General features: G+C 40.4%; 2 protein-coding genes across 5 annotated transcripts in view; one reads left to right on the top strand and one right to left on the bottom strand.

Annotated features, from left to right (window-relative positions):
• Positions 1-21,351, top strand: part of LOC148733788 (uncharacterized) — a 270,303-nt gene that overhangs the window by 41,042 nt on the left and 207,910 nt on the right. The window lies entirely within an intron of this gene.
• Positions 807-21,251, bottom strand: LOC148733790 (uncharacterized). The gene is made up of 13 exons (XM_088758144.1): positions 19,646-21,251; positions 19,242-19,307; positions 18,912-18,983; positions 16,917-16,988; positions 16,417-16,488; positions 15,824-15,895; positions 14,361-14,432; positions 9,371-9,442; positions 8,429-8,485; positions 6,216-6,427; positions 4,949-5,068; positions 2,601-4,112; positions 807-2,183 (listed from the first exon to the last, which is right to left on the bottom strand). Coding segments are annotated over exons 2-12 (2,151 nt in total). The 5' UTR covers positions 19,244-19,307; positions 19,646-21,251; the 3' UTR covers positions 807-2,183; positions 2,601-2,784.

The following is a 21,351-nucleotide window of genomic DNA, read 5'->3' on the forward strand; positions in this document are numbered from 1 at the left end:
GACGGATGCAAAGACGAAAATCCTCAAAGGGGAAACAAAATTGACAGTCTGAGTTTTAATTTAATTGATTCCATTTCACTGCAATTACATGGGAAAAAAAAAAAAACAAAAAAAAAAACAATAATAACAAATTGGATTACATAACAAGGCAGTGGGGAAGACTAGAAGGGAACTGACGAGCCATACGTAATAATCAACCCATTATGAAGAAAATATACGGATATATAAAAGGTATCAAGGTATGTAACTAGCTAGCTGCTAACTACCTAACTGAGTAATCTAACTAACTAACTAACTAACTAACTAACAACCTTACTAACCAAGTGCTGGTTTAGCCTAGGTGCTACAGGGGTGCTCAGGGTCGAAAACCCTATCGTTATAAAAAAAGTGCATAGTCTCTTAAAAGAAGAAACACTACTGTTGGCCGTCTTCAATGCATCAGGCAGATTGTTCCATAGACACAGAATCCTATTAAAAAATGTTCCCTTAAAGAGTTCCGTTCTGAATCTATTAATTTTTAGTTTATTACTTGCATGTGATCTTAATCTCTCATCTGAACAAAATTCAAAATACAAATTAAGTGAAGAGTTACAATGCCCGCACTTCAGTTTATACAAGTTGAAAGATCTTTGAATTTTCTGCGGTAAACCAGTGGTAGCAGGTTGAGACATTTTAGGCGTTCATTATAGCTAAAATCGGGTAACAAGGCGAGTTGCACGTCGTTGCACCCCTTTTAAAGGTTTTCACGCTTAGATAGATCGTAACTTACTTATGATAATAAAAATCAAACGCAACTAACACTCGTATAGTATGCATAGTTCGTGTTTAAAAACAAAACAGAGGTGGGGAGAAACACGAGACGTAGTCGAGGGCTTCTCCATACACTTATTTTGTGCCCAAGCCACTTCCTGCGTGCTTTTTAACAGAACAGAGCACAGTCAAGGCTTCTCTACTCGATAATTTACGCATGTGGGTAGAGTTTTAAAAGTTGATCACAACTGATTCAAACGCATTGCAAATTCTAAGATGTTTTTGTTTCTTCGTGTTACTTAGTAGATTTTTTCCCTCAAAAAATTCACAAACATGAGGCACAGAAATGTTATATTTTAATTAGAAAACTAAAACAACCTTCCTTGTGAGTAAAAAGATCCGTTTTCAAACCCCAGATGGCTTAGTTTTACGAAAATTTTAATTCACCGAAATGCGATGTTTATCGATCAAAAAATCCGATCATCCATCAATACACATTAAACGAGGTTCCACTGGAATCTTTACCTCACCATTCTTACTTTGGAATTGAATTGTCTTCCAATCTGAATTTGAGCTTTTATATAGAGAATATTATAGGGAAGGCTAACCGGTCCCTTGGTTTCATCAGATATTATCTTTATTCCTGTCCAGAAAGTGTTAAAAGTCAGGCATATCTCACCCTCGTCCGCCCATGTCTAGAATACGTCTGCAGTGTGTGGGATCCACATACTCAAAAACACTGTCAAGATATTGAAGGAGTTTAGCGGTGAGCCGCCAGATCCGTGAAAAAACTGCTATGTGCGCGAACCCGGTACAGTTACAAACCTCCTGAACGATCTGAACTGGCACTCATTAGAACTGAGACGCAAAATAGCGAGACTTACTACCATTATATATCGTCATTATATAGGTTCTTGTATACCTAGCACGTTATTGAACATTTTTATGTCCCATTGTAAAAAGAATAACATAATAACAATTTTTCCACTAGAGAAATAGTTCTTCGAGTTCAACGGAAGCGGCATCCTGGTAGCTTGAAGTTCCTCATCGAGCAATGTTCAGACCTGTTCCTGCCTATAATATACAAGTCCAGTGACAGAGGAGCTTCCTATTCAGTGGAGGAAAGGAAGGTAATGCGTCTAAAGATTCATTCTGAAGAGCGCGATAATACTTTATGAACTCGTTTTAATGGGTAAAGCTAACCTATCCCTCGAGGATTAAAAACTAAAAAGAAGTAGTCATTGAATACGTTTATCACTACAAAATATCACAATATAGCAGTAACAATTGAAGTCCTTAGTCATTGATAACTAAGAATCGTTCCTCCGTCAGTGGTTGGGCGATCATTAAGTTTTTCCGTCTACTCCGTTGACCTTCAACTTGGCAGAGGGAAATATTTCTCCATGCAGACTTCAGGTGGACGAGGCCTTTAACTGAAAAAATGGAGATATATCGGAAAAAAATTATATCAATAATGATGGATAATCTCCTAGTCAGTATTCCATAGTTTTCATGTTTTTTGGCTTCCTGAATGTACCAATCCGTTCAAAAAGATACTGCATGATGGACGAATTTGATTATAGAAATGTCTGGCTGTATGAATGTGACTGGACCGAGAATTAACGCTGCTATGCTAGCGAACATAGACAAGTAGTTAAAAAAAAAAAAATAGGAAAACTGCAAATAAAAATAAAACAACAACAATAACAATAAATGAGAAAAAAATAACGTCTACCACACCTTAGGACTATGATGGGTAGGTTAAAACCCCATTATTCATTGAAATAAAAAAAAATGATTACAGAGCGAAGTAACAAAGAGCTAAGGGCTTTTAAAAAATAAAACCTTACCCAGGGCTACGAACAACACGGCGCTGTTCAGAACCACGAACAGGATATTCACAAAAATGGAATTGTTCCCTTTTTGATTCTGCTTGATGGTGGGCTGGGAATAAACTGCACCGAGGCAAACGTTGAAGAATATTATCCAAAGCACAAAGGTTTGAAGTCCATCTTCAAATTTGCTTTTTATGGGTCAAACAAGAGTGTAAGAAATTCCTGATGCACTTGCTGCAATTACGGCAAAGCCAATTTGAGAATGGCTTTCAGAACCAAACAATAGGACGACTGAAACGAGGGTCAGTTTGCGGTACATCTCAACTATCTCCCAGTACCAATATTTCTCTTTATAATTTTCAAAGAACACTTTAAAACCAAAAGCAATTTCTTTATTAGTGCCAGACTCGCGGTATTTGTAAATGGGAAACAAAAGCAAGAGAGGAAAAATGACAGGGTATACTGCAAATACTGCTGCAATAAGCCAGAACACGTTATGTCGAGTGGTGAAGCACCGGAGGGAATAATCAGCTTTTAGGAGAGATATGCAATCGCGATCGTCATAGGTAAAGCACACATTCACACAGACTCCAGGCAGGGGTAGGATGTTTATGATTTTCTTACTTGTCATTGGGTAAGACAACAGAAGAAATAGGAAGATGTTCCGATAACATGACTTCTTAATGGCTGAGATTTTCTGCAGCTTTTGGCTTATCAAGATATCCATGCTGTTGATGTAAAGTTTCTTTAAGGATATATACAGTAGCATCAAGCAAACAACTGTAACGTTAATGGCAATGGCTGCAACAAATTGGATGAATGGGTCCACTCGAAGTTGGGGATGTATGCAGCTTAATGGTGCAAATTGTAATATGTTTCCCTCAAAAAACTTCAAGTATTTTTCCATGGAGACAAGTACCACAGGCCACTGGACCCGTGCCAATGCCGAATAAATACCGGTGACCACTTGATAAAATCCAATCACGATCTTGGCACAAGACATGATAACGTCTGCAACGGTACGATCGTCTTGGGTACGTTTTGAGTCTCCCCAAAGAACCAACGCAAACAGAAGAACAAAGACGACAACTATTATCGTACACGAGATGATTGTGATTAACATATTGGGACATTGCAAGCAGCTGTTAAATCGGAAGTAGTGGTTGTAGGAGCAGATTGCACAGAGAGTACCTCGATATCCTGTGTTACAAGATGAGTTGATTCCGCCTTTGCACGAGTCTGGATAGGGGCACTTGAGGGACTTTGGTAACAGTCCTTCGAATGTAATAAAGTTCTTGTCGCATTCAGGTGTGACGATGTGAGTGTTGGCCACAAAACTGGAGTATTTCTCCATTACGTCCGTGTTGTTCCACTTCCAGAAGTAACCCGGGGCCAATATCGCTGTGTCGTTTTTACAGTTCATTCCATGATCTGGACAGAGCGTACAAGGGCCGAAACGATCCAAGCGGTAGAAATTATGAAGACATCTGCAAGCACGGTAACCAGCCGTCTGATTAGTTTGGGTTCCTATTGGGAAGAAAGAAAATGCACCATGCATCAAATTAACTAGGATTAAGGTTTTTGGTAATATAGCCAGAAGAAGGCAATCCTCTGCATCATGTAGACCGATCTTCGACTTGAGTGTAACTAGTTCAAGCAGCCAAAGGGCTTAGGGTCCACTCTACTTTTATTTCGAAAATCTATAGGTATTTACACGTTGTCGAGGTAATTAAAAGAATTCCCCCAAAAATATTAGGAAAGAATTAAAACAAGGAGAATAAAGGAAACATAAATTAAAATGTGAAAAGTGACTTTCAAGACAGACGTTTTGCCTTAACCCTGTACACGCTAACATCAATATGCCTTTTCTCCATACTATTGTCCATGCATTTCCTAAGGTGCTGACCCGGAGAATTTGCTTAACAATCAAGAGTTTCTTCAGTTGGCGACTATTTCCTTTATTCTCTTGCCCTTAATGAATGAACGATTCAGGGCTGATAATGCGAGGAGAAATTAGATAATTGTCACTCTCAGGGATCAAGGGTGAAGCTGCCGGGTCATTGGTCAGTGGCCAGCACTTGCTGGAACACCTGATAAAGTCAGCTTTTCCCGTCACAGGAAACGCAATACTGCTTTGGTGTGCATTTGCCTGTCCGTTATGCACTGATCGCGGGAATGAATTTCCTGAAGAAAACCCCGATGAGGTTTGGGTATCAAAAGCTCTAAAGAAACCAATGCCTTTAATTTGTTGAAGTAAAGGGACAGAACTGTACTATCTACTTAAATTTTTGTAACGGCGCATCTTTCATACTCATCAGCAATATTACTAATCGCCTATTTGTAAACCTTGGTATGATCCTCACCATATGGACATGCAAGACAATCAGTGGGAGATTTTCCTGGATGACGCGATTCTGGAACATATGTACCCGTGCTACAATTCTTACATCTTCCTTGACCCATTTCATCTTGATAAAAGCCACCTGAAGTTAATTAAGAGAAACTTTATGATGAGAATGTCCTTTTGAATGCAAATTCCTCCCTAAACTAGATTTGGACTGGTAGGTAATCGATGAAATCTATATATCGAAGGTCATACTGGCTACATCTAAGATTATAAGGGGTCAAAGGCAATATCTACCGCTTCCTGGAACTTCCCAAATTACACAAAGCAACTTTTGAAGCAGGAGACTCCGCTTAATTTATCTCCAGTCTGGGGATGAAGAGATCGCTAATTACTGCTTTCTAAGATGTTTCATATGAACAGTCTACTGATTCAAGAGCGAACGTCCTTTCTAATTCTACAGGAATTCATACATTTTGTAGTTTTACAAATATTTTGTCACGCGAACCTATATTTCGATTCAAGAGCAACTCATTATTTGTGTTTTAAAGAAATGAATATAATTTCTTAACTTTGTAACGAAAGTTAAATTAATATTAACATTGCTGAGTTCAATTTCTTGTATGTATGTATGTATATATATATATATATATATGTATGTATGTATGTATGTATGTATGTATGTATTTACGATATTTAAACAGGCAAACCCAGTTCAGCTTGAAGCTGGTTTAAATGGGGGCCTGTGCATCCCACCATCCCACCCCAGGGAAGGACACCCATCTCACAGTAATCTCGTCTGTGAGAAATTAACGTCTCCTGCCCCAACCCTGGAGGAGACGGGACCTCCATTTATACGTCTCTATCAGAGAAGACTAGAATATCTAACCATTTCTTGATGTTATAGAAAGGTAGTTAATCCTACTCGAATATTTTAAGACCTTGAGTGCTGGTCCGGCCGGGGCTCGAACCCTCGACCTCCCGCGCAACATTCCAGCGCACTATCCATTGGGCTAACTGGGCGGTGGAATGAGCAACTGAAAATTTCTATTTCTTAACTTGTGTCATTCTTACAGAGACTAGTACTTAATATTGACTCTCGCTAGACAGGTTATAGCGAAACTTGCTGGACGGAGTTTATGTTCATTGCCTGCCCCCCCCCCCCAGACTTTGTCTTAATGTAAAACAATTGGTGATCACGTCATACCGCTTGATCATTTGTCCATTGATTTAACTAATTATTATATCCACAGAAGAATTAAAAAAAAAAGATAAAAAAGTATCACCTGCTGGACATGTTCTGCATGTGCCACTGCTATAGGTACCAGCCACGCAAAAGGAGCAGTTCCTACAGCAGTCCTCACATTCGAACCACCATTTATTAGGATGACAATAATCACATGTGAAGCCCGAATGTTCAAGAGACGCTACAACTTGTCCACTCGCTGCGGCTTTGCTGGTCAGAATTGTAAAGAACGATTCAGATGGGGCGCAAATGCTTTTGAAAAAAAAAAAACCGACATTTTTGGATCAGTGCTCATACAAAATGCATAAGAAATGTAACAATTTAAATTCAAAAAATTAATTTCCCTGGTCAAGGAAATACACATTTCCTTCTTCCAGTGCATACAACATCCCGTAATAATCTTCATGCCATGAATGTTGGTCGGACACTTTAGGGAACCGAATGAACCCAACGACAAAGACAGAGATAGGGAGGATATTTTTCAAGAGGTTGACACAAACTTAGGAACTCCTGGAGCACAAATTTCCTATTTATATAGAATTCACATAAAAAAAGTTTGCTTCCATAGAGCCCGAACCAGCTGACAATCCTCAAAGAGGGTCTCAATGGGGTTAACCGTCAACCATCAAAAGTCCAAACTTTTAACCGTCAACTGTCAAAAACGCAATATTTTTAGTGTCAACCGTCAAATAAGCCAGCCATTGTCAGCCGTCAAATGTCTAAGATATCCTCAATTAAGAACTAAACACTTGTCTTAATTGGGGTCAAGTTCTGTTGTTTATAAATAAAAGTTCTGGTACATCGTAAAAATACTTCCTGGAAAGTCCTTTAACTTCTAGTCACGAGTAAAACTGGTGAGCGACATAACTCACTTCGGGTGTGGAAACACTTCAGGTGTTGTAAAACGTTAGTCATTTATCGATAAAAGGTGTTATAAATTAACAGCTCTTTACAAACGCGTCATTATGAAAAATTACAGCCAAATTCGTTCGTCATGTTCCCTTTATAAACGACATTTCAAAAAATAAACGTCAACTGTCCACCCCCTGTCATGGAAGTGTTAGGAATTTATTTATTAAATGTAAATTATTTTTTTATTCTCTTAGGATCAGTGTAGTTCGTGATTATTTGTATCTGTTACGTAATTTTTATTCTTCACTTGTGTAAACTGTTGTGTAATTAACCTTTATTGTGTATATCAAATAGTTTTCTTCATTCTTTTCGGGCACCTTGCGTCCATGTGTATTTAAGGATTTGGGTGGTTTGGTACGGTGTGGTTTTTTTTGAAGAAGTGAGGTGAAGGTTTGTGAGTTACGAGCGAAGAGCGTGGAAAAATTTGAGTCAACGGAGACTCGGCACAGTATCATTTCTGAGAAATTCATTCAGAATAATCGTTCCATTTCACGGTAGAAAACCATTTGCGGGGGAACGGGTGTGCAAAGAATCTACCAGACTGTGAGCTAAAGGAAGAAGAGATAGTAACTAACTCAATAACAAGTCTGAGCGAGTCAAGTTACGAGAAGTAAAAAGTGGAAAACTGCAAAGCTGTCAGAAGACGAAGCAAAGTTGAAACGAAGGAAACGAGCAAAGTTGAGAACTGGTGAGACAGGAACCTGGTTGGAGAAACGGGAGTTTGGTTTGGCAGGGCACTGTTTGTTGGTGGAGCGTGGTGATTTGTGGACAAGAGAAGAATACGGACGCGGGCGTAAGGTGAAACCCAACCGAACTGAACTAAAAAAAAAAACTTTTTTTTTTATCTTAATAGTAATAATCTTGTAAATAGTTTTAGTGTACTGTAGTTTAAGTTAGCGTATTCCTGTAAATTAATTAGATCATTGTATTATCGTTATTGTTAGTCGCTTTATTGTTTTAATTAGCATCATAAATATCTCTAGGCCTACGTTTAGTTGTATTGTGGCGTGTGTTCTCGGACTCGTTTATGTTCTGTGTTTTGTTTGTGTTAGGGGGCACCCACCTTTGTGACGCGGATTCGTCACACCCCCCCTCCACCATTAGACCCTCCTTCTCTCCTTAAGGGAGTTTTGTCTTTTAGTAGTTGAGTTATCCATAACAACCCTCATAGGGACCACATAAGCGCAAAGTCTTAGTTTGCCCTGCTTCTTGAAAAGGTCATAGCGTGCGTTATATTAATTACAAACCTAAACGGAAACTAGTATGAAAGACCGTCACCACTTCATTCCTTTAATCAGACAAGACCATTTGCAGTATAACTGCACCATAACAGTTACTTACATACGAGCAGTGTAATTTCCTGGAATAAATCCCTCAAGAATTTTGCATGAAACTGCGCTGGAAGCAAAATTAAATTGTTTTTTCAAAGTTGGAATGGATAAAATTTTGATGAATAATAATTTTTATTTAGTCATTGACCTACGTATTTTTAGAGGAAAGAATCTTTGTGATTTAAGTCTCCCGGCTAGTTTGATGGATAGAGCCTGGACTTTTGTGCGGGAGGTCGAGGGTTCGAGCCCCGGCCGGACCAACACTCAGGGTTTGAAATAATTGAGAAGAATTTGCTACCTTTCTATAACATCAAGAAATGGTTAGATACTCTGGTCTTCTCGGACAGAGACGAATAAATGGTGGTCCGTCTCCTGCAGGGTTGGGGTAAGAGATGTTAATTTCCCACGCACGAGATTACTGTGTGATGGATGTCCTCCCCTGGGGTGGGATGGGTGGGAGGGTGGACTAGCACGTATCGTTCGTATGTTCCTTTCTAGTCCTTCCCCACTACAAAAAATGAAAGCGGCGAAAATGGAGTGAATTAAGTTGGTAAATTAAATTAGATTAAGTCGAGTCTATGACCACCACAATACTCGTGCAATGTTTTTTTTTTACCACGTTGCAGGACTTACACTTAAAACTGCCCTGACACAAGCCTCGATACCTGCCTATAAAATTCATCTCAAATAATTTAAGACGTAGGACACTGAAGGCGTTCCCCAAGAAACATATTGAGAAAGCCATAAAAAATAATATTTCTTGAAAAAGTAACCAATAACTTCATGAAATGAAAAACTGAAAAATACACCAAAGACATAAACGTACGTACACACACACACACACACACACACACACACACACACACACACACACACACACACACACACACACACTCACGCACACACACACAAATCATTGCCGCAAATAAGTGTATAACTTTTCATTCCTTACATTTTTATGCCTGGTGTCATATCATGAAACATTTCAAGTGGCAGCATTGTCAGTGGGTTGTCAAAAATCGTCCTGAAACAAAAGGAAGAGTTTAACATTTATCAATAATTATCAACAAGATAATTAAGAGCTTGTTTCACTATCATAAATGCATTGCAATAGCTAACAAACTGTGGGCTAGATTTTTGTCAATGAATATTTAACTAAATTGTCTGGCGACGGGATCCTATCTGTAGTGTCGTTACCTAATACGGTCATACGCTAGTGCCCGGATGTTAACGCACGAGGCGAGCTAGGCAAGAGAGTGTACATAAATAGTAGTGAAAGCATGAATTAAAGAAACGTTCGAGTAGAGCACTCGCCTGTATTCTAAGCCACTTACCCTCCATTACATTGGCGACGAGGATTCAGATCCCAACACAGCGTATGATTTTAGACGATCTTCATACCAAAGACGCGTGAGAGACATGGCCACAGCGCTACCCGCATTTCCCGAGTTTGATGTCTCTGAAACGAGCACACAAGCTACACGATGGAAGAAATGGCTCTCGAGATTCCGCAACCTACTGGTCGCAATGAACGTGACGAATAAGCGAAGACAAAGAGCTCTTCTACTCCACTATGCCGGCGCAGCGACGAACGAAATTTTTGACACGCTCCCCAACACGACAGTGGGAGAAGATGATGATCCGCTTGAAAAAGCCGTGCAAGCCTTGACGATTTATTTCACTCCCAAACAAAACCGTGAGTACGAAATTTACGTTTTTCGTCAAGCCAAGCAAGAAAGCAATGAAACCATCTCAGTATTTCACACCAGGCTGAGACAGTTGGCCGCTACTTGTGAATTTGATGATGTAGATCGTGAGATCAAAACCCAAATAGTTCAAAGCTGCAGTTCTCACAAGCTGCGTACGAAAGCACTCGAGAATCCAGCGTACACCCTGACACAACTGCTGGATGCTGGAAGGTCCATTGAACTTTCCAAAACACAAGCCGCTAACATTGAGGAGAATCAATCGGTAAACAGTTTGTCTTCACGACATGGGAATCGAAGGCGAAGGGATCGGAAATCAAACAAAGATGGCGGATGTCAAACCGAGAAGAAACCACGTGACCGGAAATCACGCAACGGTGGTCACAAAGAACGGAAATCAAGCCCAAAATGCCGCAATTGTGGTGGTAATTACCCCCATCGTGGAGGAAAAACATCCTGCCCAGCCTATCGGGCCATCTGCCGAAGCTGTGGAAAATTGAACCACTTTGAGGCCGTATGCCAATCCAAGGACAAAGGTGAATCAAGGAACACACGCCGTTCCACCTTACACAAAGTTGGTGAAGAAGAGTCGAGCGACGAAGAGGAAGTATACACCTTCTCTCTAGGCACAAAGGCATTGAAAGATCAACCCTTCTTTAAGATTAAAGTGTGTGGCACACCTGTGACAATGATGGCAGACTCTGGAGCAAGTATTAACATTCTGGATGAGAAGGAGTACCGCAGGCTACCCAACCGCCCTAACCTCGAGCCAAGCAGCGTAAAGATATATGGTTACCAATCAAAGGCTCCCCTTCGTGTCCTTGGAAAATTCACCACCGCACTCGAGTCAGAAACAAAGAAGCTTAGTGACAGGTTATATGTTATAAAAGGATCTGGTGGCTCCCTGCTAAGCTGGAGGGCTTCACAAGGGCTTAACCTACTTCAAACTGTTCAGCAAATCGGAGGCCAACCGATAAGAGCGGGAACAAATGCGCCAGAAAATCTGATTAAGGAATACGATGACCTGTTCCATGGATTAGGCAAGCTCAAGAACTACCAGATAAAGCTGCACATCGACGAAAACGTACCACCTGTTGCACAACCGCACAGAAGAGTCCCTTTCCATGTGCGTAAGCAGTTAGAAGAGCAGTTACAACGCGATGAAGAGTTAGGTGTGATTGAACGTATCGAAGGCCCCACACCCTGGGTGTCTCCTATAGTGGTAGCTCCGAAGCCAAAATCTCCAGGCAAGGTACGCGTGTGCGTGGATATGCGCCAGGCGAACAAGGCGATAAGACGCGAGCGTCACGTCACACCCACTATCAAAGAGATGATTGGAGACTTGAACGGAGCTAAGGTCTTTACCAAACTAGATCTTAACCAGGGTTACAACCAGCTCGAATTGGCACCTGAGTCCCGATACATCACCACCTTTGGTACCCACATGGGCTTAATGCGCTACAAGCGTCTCAACTTTGGAATATCAAGTGCAGCTGAGATCTTCCAAAATGTGATCCGAGAGACTCTGGAAGGCATTGATGGTGCGAAAAACATCAGTGACGACATCCTGGTCTTTGGCAAGTCCCACGAAGAACATGATCAGAACCTAAGGGCTGTGTTCCAGCGTTTAATAGAGAAAGGCCTGACCCTCAACAAAGGAAAGTGTGAGTACAGCAAGGACAAGTTGGAATTCTTTGGGTACGTGTTCTCTAAAGATGGCATAGCACCAGACCGGAAGAAAGTTGAAGAAGTGGTCAATCTTTCGACACCATCCACAGCATCAGAGGTTCGCAGCCTGCTGGGGATGACAAACTACTGTTCAAGATTTATCCCAGATTACGCCACTAAAACTGAGCCCCTACGCAAGCTGACCCACAAGGACCAACCGTGGTGTTGGACAACAGAGCACGACCGGGCAGTTAACCAGCTGAGAGAAGCACTATCCAGCGCACCCGTCACTGCCTATTTCGATCCGGAAAAGGAAACAGAAATTTCGGTTGATGCCAGTCCAGTGGGCTTAGCTGCCATTCTCTCACAAGTCGACCAGAAGACCAAAGAAAGACATGTGGTCACCTATGCAAGTCGTTCCCTTACAGCAACCGAACAGCGGTACAGCCAAACAGAACGGGAGGCCCTCGCCGTGGTTTGGGCTTGCGAACACTTACACTTGTATGTCTATGGGAAGCCTATTACAGTCTACACAGACCATAAACCCCTAGTGACCATCTATGGCAATCCAAGTTCTAAGCCTCCCGCACGAATTGAAAGATGGGCACTAAGACTTCAGCCATATCAGATCACAGTCAAGTATAGTAGAGGTGAAACAAACCCGGCAGACTACTTGTCACGGCACCCAGCAAAGAATGCAGCCCAAACGACCCATCAGCAGAAAATAGCGGAGGAGTACATCAATTACCTAGCGACTACTTCGACTCCCAAAGCTCTGAAGACACAAGACATCGAAGCAGCTACTCAAGCCGATGCCACCCTCCAAGGCATAGCCGAGGCTATCGCGAAAGGCAACTGGCACCTTGTAGTCAAACGCCCTGGTGTCAACCCTACCGAGTTTCGACTCCTAGAAAGAGTGAAGGACGAGCTAGCGGTGAGTGCGTCAGGCAACCTCATCCTACGTGGAACCCGCATAATTATCCCAAAGAGTTTACAGGAACACGTGGTTAACCTAGCGCATGAAGGCCATCAAGGGCTCGTAAAAACCAAGTCTCTATTGCGCGAGAAAGTCTGGTTCCCGAACATCGACAAACTGGTGGAAAGCAAAGTTAGGTCATGCAGCGCATGCCTGATCACTACTCCTGAATGCAAGAGAGAACCCCTACAGATGTCACCACTCCCAGCAGCTCCATGGAAAGAACTCAGTGTGGACTTTGCTAACCTGCCGAATCAAGAGTACCTACTTATGGTTACGGACGACTACTCCAGATACCCAGTGGTAGAGATAGTAAAATCGACCTCAGCAGCAATGGTAATACCTAAGCTAGACAAAGTGTTCTCGGAATTTGGAGTTCCAGACGTAGTCAAGTCCGACAATGGTCCCCCGTTCAACAGCAAGGAATTTGCGTCATTTGCAGACGACCTTGGCTTCAAGCATCGAAAAGTCACTCCAAAATGGGCCAGAGCAAATGGAGAAGTCGAACGATTTGTGCGCACCGTAAAGAAAGTCATCAAGACAGCGAAGTTAGAATGTAAGAACCCCAAACAGGAGCTGAACAGGCTACTAAGAAACTACCGCGCCACACCACACAGTACAACGAGAGTGGCTCCAGCAACGGCACTATTTGGAAGACCGATGAAGACGAAACTTCCCGAGTTGACAACACCCCACTCAGACCTGGAGATCCGAGAACGTGATCGGTCAGCGAAGGCTAAGATTAAGAAGCACGCAGACAACAAGCGTTATGTAAAGCCGTCAACCGTCAAAGAAGGCGACACGGTGCTTGTCAAGAGAGACGACTCTAAGAAGAAAAGTGACACGCCGTATGACCTCAGGCCGCACATCGTCGTAGCGAAGAAAGGATCCATGGTGACTGCACAAGATGACAATGGCGTTCAGGTGACAAGGAACTCTTCGTTCTTCAAGAATGTCCCTGTGGCAGCAGAAGAAAACGCTACTGCAGAGACCGGCAAGGATCCCGTTGACGGTACACCTGTTACACCTGAAGCCGCAAATGCACCGATGCAATCTGATGTTCTACCGTCGAGACGCTATCCGCTGCGTGTGCGAACGCGCCCAGTCAAGTTGGACGACTATGTTTGTGGCTGAAAAGCGGACACTACGTGAACTGTTGGAGACTTTGTTTAGAGTTGTGTTTGGACTCCTTTGAGTCTTAGAAACATGGAACACTTTTGCAATCCTGTTAGGCCTTAGGGACATTGAAACCGCTAGAAAGTCGTTTCAATTTGTTTTGTTTCCTTTTAAGTCGCATATCATGCTAGGCGGGTTTTTGTTTCAAAGAGGGGAGAGATGTAGTGTCGTTACCTAATACGGTCATACGCTAGTGCCCGGATGTTAACGCACGAGGCGAGCTAGTGAAAGCATGAATTAAAGAAACGTTCGAGTAGAGCACTCGCCTGTATTCTAAGCCACTTACCCTCCATTACACTATCCTGTCCGCGTTTCAAGTTTTATTAGATTTAAATAAGAATTGGATTTGCGATATGTGTTTTCGGTGTAACAGAACAAATACGTTAAAATAATGGAACGTTGATTGGACAACTTACAATGTTTGAAGGTGAGATAAGCCATTAAAGGGGTTACCATTTATTTGCTTGATTTTGTTACCGTGAAGAAACCTGTGAACAGTAACGCATACGACGGATTAAATCGCATTCCTGACGCTCTTGTTTGTTTAGTCTTTTTTTCTGTAAATATTCCGGCACTTTTTAAACAACCTTGCATACATAGAAGACTCGCATCTATTGGAGATTGTTGTTCATCAGTTGATGGGGGTGACAGTTACTAAGCTGTCGATCCTTGCATGTAGACTCCGCAAAGAGTCCTAGCATGTAGACTCCAGCAAAGAGTCCTAGCATGTAGACTCCAAAAAAGAGTCCTAGCATGTAGACTCCAGCAAAGATACCTAGCATGTAGACTCCAGCAAAGAGTCCTAGCATGTAGACTCCAGCAAAGAGTCCTAGCATGTAGACTCCAGCAAAGAGTCCTAGCATGTAGACTCCAGCAAAGAGTTGATTTAAAAAGAGAAAATTTATTCGCCACTCACAGAGAGAGTAAATTGAACGCATCTGATCATGCAGAAGGTGATGTAAATGATTTAGATGATGTAAATGATGTATTGATGTAATGATGGTTCGACTAAAAGGAAAAATTACGTTACAAATTACAATAGATCTAAGAAAATTAGCAACGGAAATGTAAACGAAAAAAGGACGAAAGACTTACGGATATGTCCTCCTATTGACGTAAACGAGCCGAGTGAAATACACGATGATTTAGAATAAGAACTTGCCGCAACAAAGGTAACACTGAATATATTGTCCATTGAAAAACGAGAACTTGAAAGTGTAATCAAACGAGTCACATGAAGATAAGGGTTAAAATTTAAATCAACAGTAACGCACGTACGTGACAGGTCACGCACGTTTGAATCTTACAGTCCATGTCCATCGTTATGATGCCACTCTTAACGGCTATGAACGAATCACGTTAAGTAAAGTTGATTTTGCATTCTTAGGAATGATGCATTCTGAGAGATGTTAACAAAATGCTTTCTTTTTAAAATTTAAAAAACTCCAGTTCAAGATCGGGCAAAGCAATAAGAATTATACTACGACCATTAGAAGGATCCTACTGGCGTATCTAGAATCGAGACTCACAGAAGGCATAACCTTAGACTATTGGATAACAACGAGAAAAAAAGACGTTAAAAATTTGAGAAGAAACAGCGTATTAAAGGTATCGACTTTAATTGAGCTACGTGTTTTTGAGCAGTGTCCGTATTAGTGATGGAGCATCTTTTGCTGTAAATTGCTACCCACTTATCATTTGTTGAGCGCTTAAGTCAGACTCAATGATATTATTATTATTATTATTATTATTATTATTAAATTGAAGGTATGGCACTTTTCAAGAGTTGCCGAATTTAAGCGGGTATAGCCCCAATATATTTTCTATAGCCATGGACCACGAATGTTAAAATTACCCTTTCTAATTGTAAGCTACTCACAAGACTTCTAAAGTATTAGCATCAGCAAATGCATTATCAGGAATTACTCTCAGGTTGTTGGCCATCAATCCTCTGTTAAGAATAAAAGAAGAAATACAAAGACTGTAATGATTGCTCTTAGGCTCTTGGGTTGCAACCAGTTAGCAGACAGTATAGAAGTGTCAAATCTATAGAGTTAATCCTCCCAAGAATACTTTTTTTAGCTGGCTGAACAAGTTCAGAACTCACTAGGTGTGAAATAGGCAATATCCGTTTGCTTTATGGTACAAAAATATATTCTTATGATTAATGAATATCTTTATATGACACATTACCTGGTTCAAAGTTTGGGCTCTCATGAACCCTTCTCAAAATTCCTGCTCTGGACACCGTTTTTGAGAGCACAAGAAATCACCTTCCTCCCAGTGTGCCCGAGACTGTGTCTGAGAACTTATTTTTCAATGATTAATGGTATAAAATATTAATGTAAATGGTATTTATTTGTCCAATAAAAAATGTTCCATTCACGGATTATGAACCACACAATGTAAGATTTAGGACCAAGAAAAACTCTGTACGCAAGTAATATTTGTATGAATCATCTTAAAACTTACAGGAGACGTAAATTTGTTAGTCCGGTAAATGTGCTTGGGCTGATGTCGGTGATGTTGTTAAAATTTAAAAGCCTTTCAGACAAGAAAAGAAAATAATAACAATGAAGAAACATTCATCCCCAACGAATTTCTTCTTAGCATGTACTCAGTCCCACCACTGAGAGTCAAAAATTTTGTTCAGTTGGGAATCTTACTGACTAACGGCGATTAGATCTCATGGCATCTTTACATGTGCGACCTCGAATTCTCCCAACTGTACTTTTTATTTACAAATCACTGTCACTCCATACGAATGCATTCTCCGCTGTTCGTTTAACTTATCCACCAAGTTTATAATGCTGCATTATTTTAAACAACCCTGCTTAATTCATCTTACCCGAGCAATTTCTTACTATTAAGGGTTCCTCCTAGATCAGATTAGATCAGAAATGTTGGACACAGCATTTCATTATCATTAGTATTATTGTTTGATTGTAAGAGTAGATAACTGTTTAACCTACAAGACTATTAAGCCCTTGCACCCACTGAAAGCCCCATCTGGTATGTATTGAAGCTTGTTGAAGGAGAAAAACCTGAAGCGAAAATTTCAAATGAATAAAGGTTAACTTGAAGTTTCGAAAGAAACTGTGGTGCTGCGTCAGAGGGGGTTATAAGGTAATTTGGTTATATCAACTCAGTTAAAATTGGAAATTGGCTACCGTAACGAATAAAAAAGCTGACGTTTCGAGCGTTACCCCTACGTCAGAGCGTATGACGAAGGGCTAACGCTCGAAACGTCAGCTTTTTTATTCATTACGGTGGCCAATTTACAATTTCAACTGAGTTGATATAGCGAAAATTTCAAAGTTTATCTTACGAAAGTAGGTGATGATGATAAGGAAAATATTTGCAATAACAGTGATAACGACATCTGTGGTACTACGAACAGTAACTTATAATGACGATAACGACTTTAATTTATCAAAACATTTCCACGTAATTACTACGTCGGCCATAAGAAGTCCGCGATTAAGCTATTAAATGTTCTTGCCCGAGAAATTGCTCCAGGGACCAAAGGTGGTGGCCAATCGATTTGGCTCAGACTTGGTACAAAAGTTGGGTGTGATGAGACATTTCAAAACCCACTTAGGCTGACTTCTTTGACTTCGCTCCCACGAAGGGCTAATGCTCGAAACGTCAGCTTTTATAATCGTAACGGTGGCCAATTTACCATTTCAACTTTGTTGATATATTCAAATTATTTTGTTACCCCCACCGACGCAGCCCCAAACAGTTTCTTTAGAAACTATCAGCCTTTATTCACTTCCTTGACTGTTTGTTTTGGAGTTTAAGGGGGCTCCCATTTGTGGCCTATGGAGCACCAAAGCTTCATCCCTTCGGTGGCATTTTGAAAGTGCTTTAAAACTCCATCGGTTAATTTTGCTACTAGGTTTTCAAAGGAAAAAATATTTTTATTTTCCTAAACCCGATGTTTGTAGCATTGGTCAGAGACCGTCTTAGAGCATTTGTAGGCCATGAGTCGAGGTATTTCTAAATAATGACACTGATTTAGCTTTAATGTTTCATTTTCACGCACCAAATACAAAATAAAGGCTCTATGTCAAGAATCTTTTTCTGTTCATAGTATGAATTATGCTCAAAATTCCATTTTGTTCGGCCTTAAAGGTGCATGGAGACTTTAAGCCAAAAACCTAACGAACCTTAATAAGCCAAGTTTTTCTCAACTGATTTTGATAAATGGGTCACTCAAGTACATACTGGATTTGGTATGAAAGTTATGCTGGAAGACATGTGAATATTATGGTTTCTTGAAAAATGGCAATTTTGGGTAGTGATTTTGACCTCAAATTTGACCAAACAGTAGCCCTAGGCCCCTCTTTGTCTAATTGCTTGGGAACAAAGCATGTTACATTTGTGAAAAAAAAAAGCTCCACTTTAGTACATTCCATGGTCAAATTCGTTTGACAGCACAATTTAGAAATGGAGTTTCTATAGCCCTTTTGAAATGCCACCTGGAAGACTGGAATATGGTGCACTACGAGCCACAAATGAGGCCCCTACCCCCCTGAAACTCCAGACCAAGCCGTCACAGAAGTGAGCCAGTGGGTTTTGAAATATTATATGACAACTCAACTTTTGTGCCAAGTTTCAGCAAAATCAGTTGACCACCACTCTTGGCCACTGGAACACTTTCTCAGACAGGGAGTTTCGAGCATTCATTTAAAAAAATAGTTTTTTTAATTGATAGGTTAGTAACAGCATAGACAAACATTTCATTGCGTAAAGTGTAAAATTTTCAGATATTTTCTAACATCAGTTAAAAACAAATCGAAACTGTGGAACTCCTTAGGGATATGAATATAATATCAAAGGGACTGAGTGCATTGAAAGTTTCGTCTAAGCACAGGCGTCTAAAATGCATTAACTATGTAATAAACTTAGGAAAACAAATACATGTGTATGAGTTTCATGATTGCGAGATTTGTTGAGCTTACAGAGCAACGAGCAAAGTTAAGTTCCCAAAGTCATCCTTATGGAGTGTTTCGATTTGATTTCCTGAGAACATCCTAGAACGCAATAAAAGTATTTTCAACAGCTTCATTGAATGTTGTCTATTTAATGTATGTACACAGCCATAACTCATTTTGCAAACAGTTGAAACATCGGTTTAACTGTATGCAAAATGACCTTTTTCTCTATTCTCATGAGATTTTTCTTCGAACAGAAAAAGGCTGCTGCAGATCTAGAGTTGAATGAATTAGGTAAATCCAGATGACACTCCAGTGTTTAGTGCAGCACTATAACCGAGAAGAATTCAAACTTACATAGCTCCCGGTGTTTTAAGTCCAGGTAACTTGGGCACAGATTCCAGCCTATTGTCATCTAAGTGTCTAAAATGAAAATCGAAATAACATACTAGTAAAAGATGGTAAAAGTTTCTTCATCAGAAATTCGAAACAATGACCTCGAGGAGCATCTCTCTTAGTCTTTAGTGCGATGGCATACACTTCGAGATCAAGTCAACGCCGGAAAACCAACTTTAAATTTACGGAATGAGATCTATCTCAGCCAGAGTAATTCAAATTGGGTGCAAAGGCACTTGTCTTAACCATGCAGCAACCACGTTTTAGCTAGTCATATGGTTTCAGAAATTAAACCTCGACTCCCGTTTAACCACAATTTATTTGCGAGAGTTAATTTCATAATGAGAATGTCGTTTCGTACTTACAATTCTGGTATTTTTGTGAAGCGCTTGAACGTTCCATCCTCTATTGTTCTAATTTGGTTTTTATCCAGGCGCCTGCGGAAAATAAGTAAGACTCGTGAAAACGATAACGTTCAAAATTTACTTCCATTGAGTGATTATACTGAGTTATGTCCAAATTCGAAACTGCAGATACTTTAGCTAGGTACACTCTGTGCTCTTAGAATGTGTTTAAAGATTTTCATCGATATCTTTATAATATTCAAAATATTAGGTCTGATTATCTGAACAAAGCAGTGTCAAGAGGGCCGAGAGCTGACAATCAAACTATCAACTGATAGGAAAAACCCAAGGCCCGCTTAGTCTAGGTCTCAGAGGTTTTAAAAATCGCTTTCAAACTGCATTCTCACGCAGCCTCTGTCGTTCATTTTGCCTGAGCAAAAACCCTTTAGATAAGAGTTTTCTTTAACTGTTCTCGGAAGCATGGAAATTATAAAGAAAAAAAAGACAAACAAACTACGAGCTCTTTCATTGGCTTCTTTGATGAAGCCAGCGTCGCCTCCGCCCAGATAACCTAAAAGGAAAACTCACCTCAATTATATTTTTATCTTAGTTTTCATTTATTACGCTTTCTTCTGAAGTATAGTTTGCAAGGATTTAATGAAAGTAGCACGCGTATGACTTTTTTCATAAGGGTAACCGCAAAGGTGGGAAGTAAACTTATGTCTTGGGTAGGATATTCGACCACAGAAAGTCGGTGGTAGTGTGACTAGCACTGTGGCATTAAAGTCTGATAGACGTCTTCTTTCAAACTGATCCCATTATCATTTTTCACTGAATTGGATAACTTTGACATTGATGCATCCTTGTCCTTTACTGAAAATAGACACTGCTGATTTCCAAACTCATACAATGTTGGAAGGCTGCAAAGGGATCACTAGTTCCCCTTGTTCCTCCGTCTACGAGATCAACTCCATCCTTTACCAAGCCGGCAATATTATTCAGCGGTTGAGCGTGTATGTCATATATTCAATTACAATGTGTCCGGGGCAAAGAGGCCTCCAGAATATCTTAGGCACTCCGAGGCCAGATATGATATGACAGTACACTGCAAGAGATTATATATCAAATATATGCATAAAACCTCGGATAAAATATATAAGCGATTTCTATATACGTGTCAGTTTTTTTAACTATTTTCTTTTTTTTCCCTGTGCTGCTAGGAGACCAATATATCACCAGCTTATTTGTTTTTCGGTGAACCAGCAACTATCGATCTTAAGCTTAACAAATAACAAATCAAATACTTTGGTAGCTGTAAATCTTTGTTACATTTTAAACTTTGTAGACTAGAAATACAACATACAAAATGAATGTCAAAGATGAGCGTTGAACAATATTGCAGGCGCGATCTGATAAAATATGGCCGATTGTCCTATTGAGTAACATTAGCGTTTGAGGCATCAAATAATCTTTTTGCCACCAACACATATCATGTAAGCCGATAAGTATCACACCGTAAAAGACCAATTATTTAGGTGGATCTTTCCGAGAGCTCCGTGTGCGGTTAAATTTTCAACAAGGCAACGAAGCAAATCGAATCTGGTACATTAAAATTGCTGACAGAATGGCTACTTCTCTAACAAATGATGTCAAGCCAAAAGTTGCAACTGAGACACCACAGAGACTTTTATGTACTATCAAGATTTCTCCTGGATTTATTTTGTCAG

Source organism: Stylophora pistillata, chromosome 4 (assembly GCF_964205215.1).
Source record: "Stylophora pistillata chromosome 4, jaStyPist1.2, whole genome shotgun sequence".
NCBI lineage: Eukaryota > Metazoa > Cnidaria > Anthozoa > Scleractinia > Pocilloporidae > Stylophora > Stylophora pistillata.

What these genes read in the sequence shown, in the direction of transcription:
- LOC148733790 (XM_088758144.1), bottom strand. An exon ending in TGCAAGGGCTTAATAGTCTT is followed by an intron (nt 16,489 to 16,916) that starts GTAGGTTAAACA and finishes CTTGTCTGAAAG; the next exon opens with GCTTTTAAATTTTAACAACA. An exon ending in ATGACACCAGGCATAAAAAT is followed by an intron (nt 8,486 to 9,370) that starts GTAAGGAATGAA and finishes TTTTGCTTCCAG; the next exon opens with CGCAGTTTCATGCAAAATTC.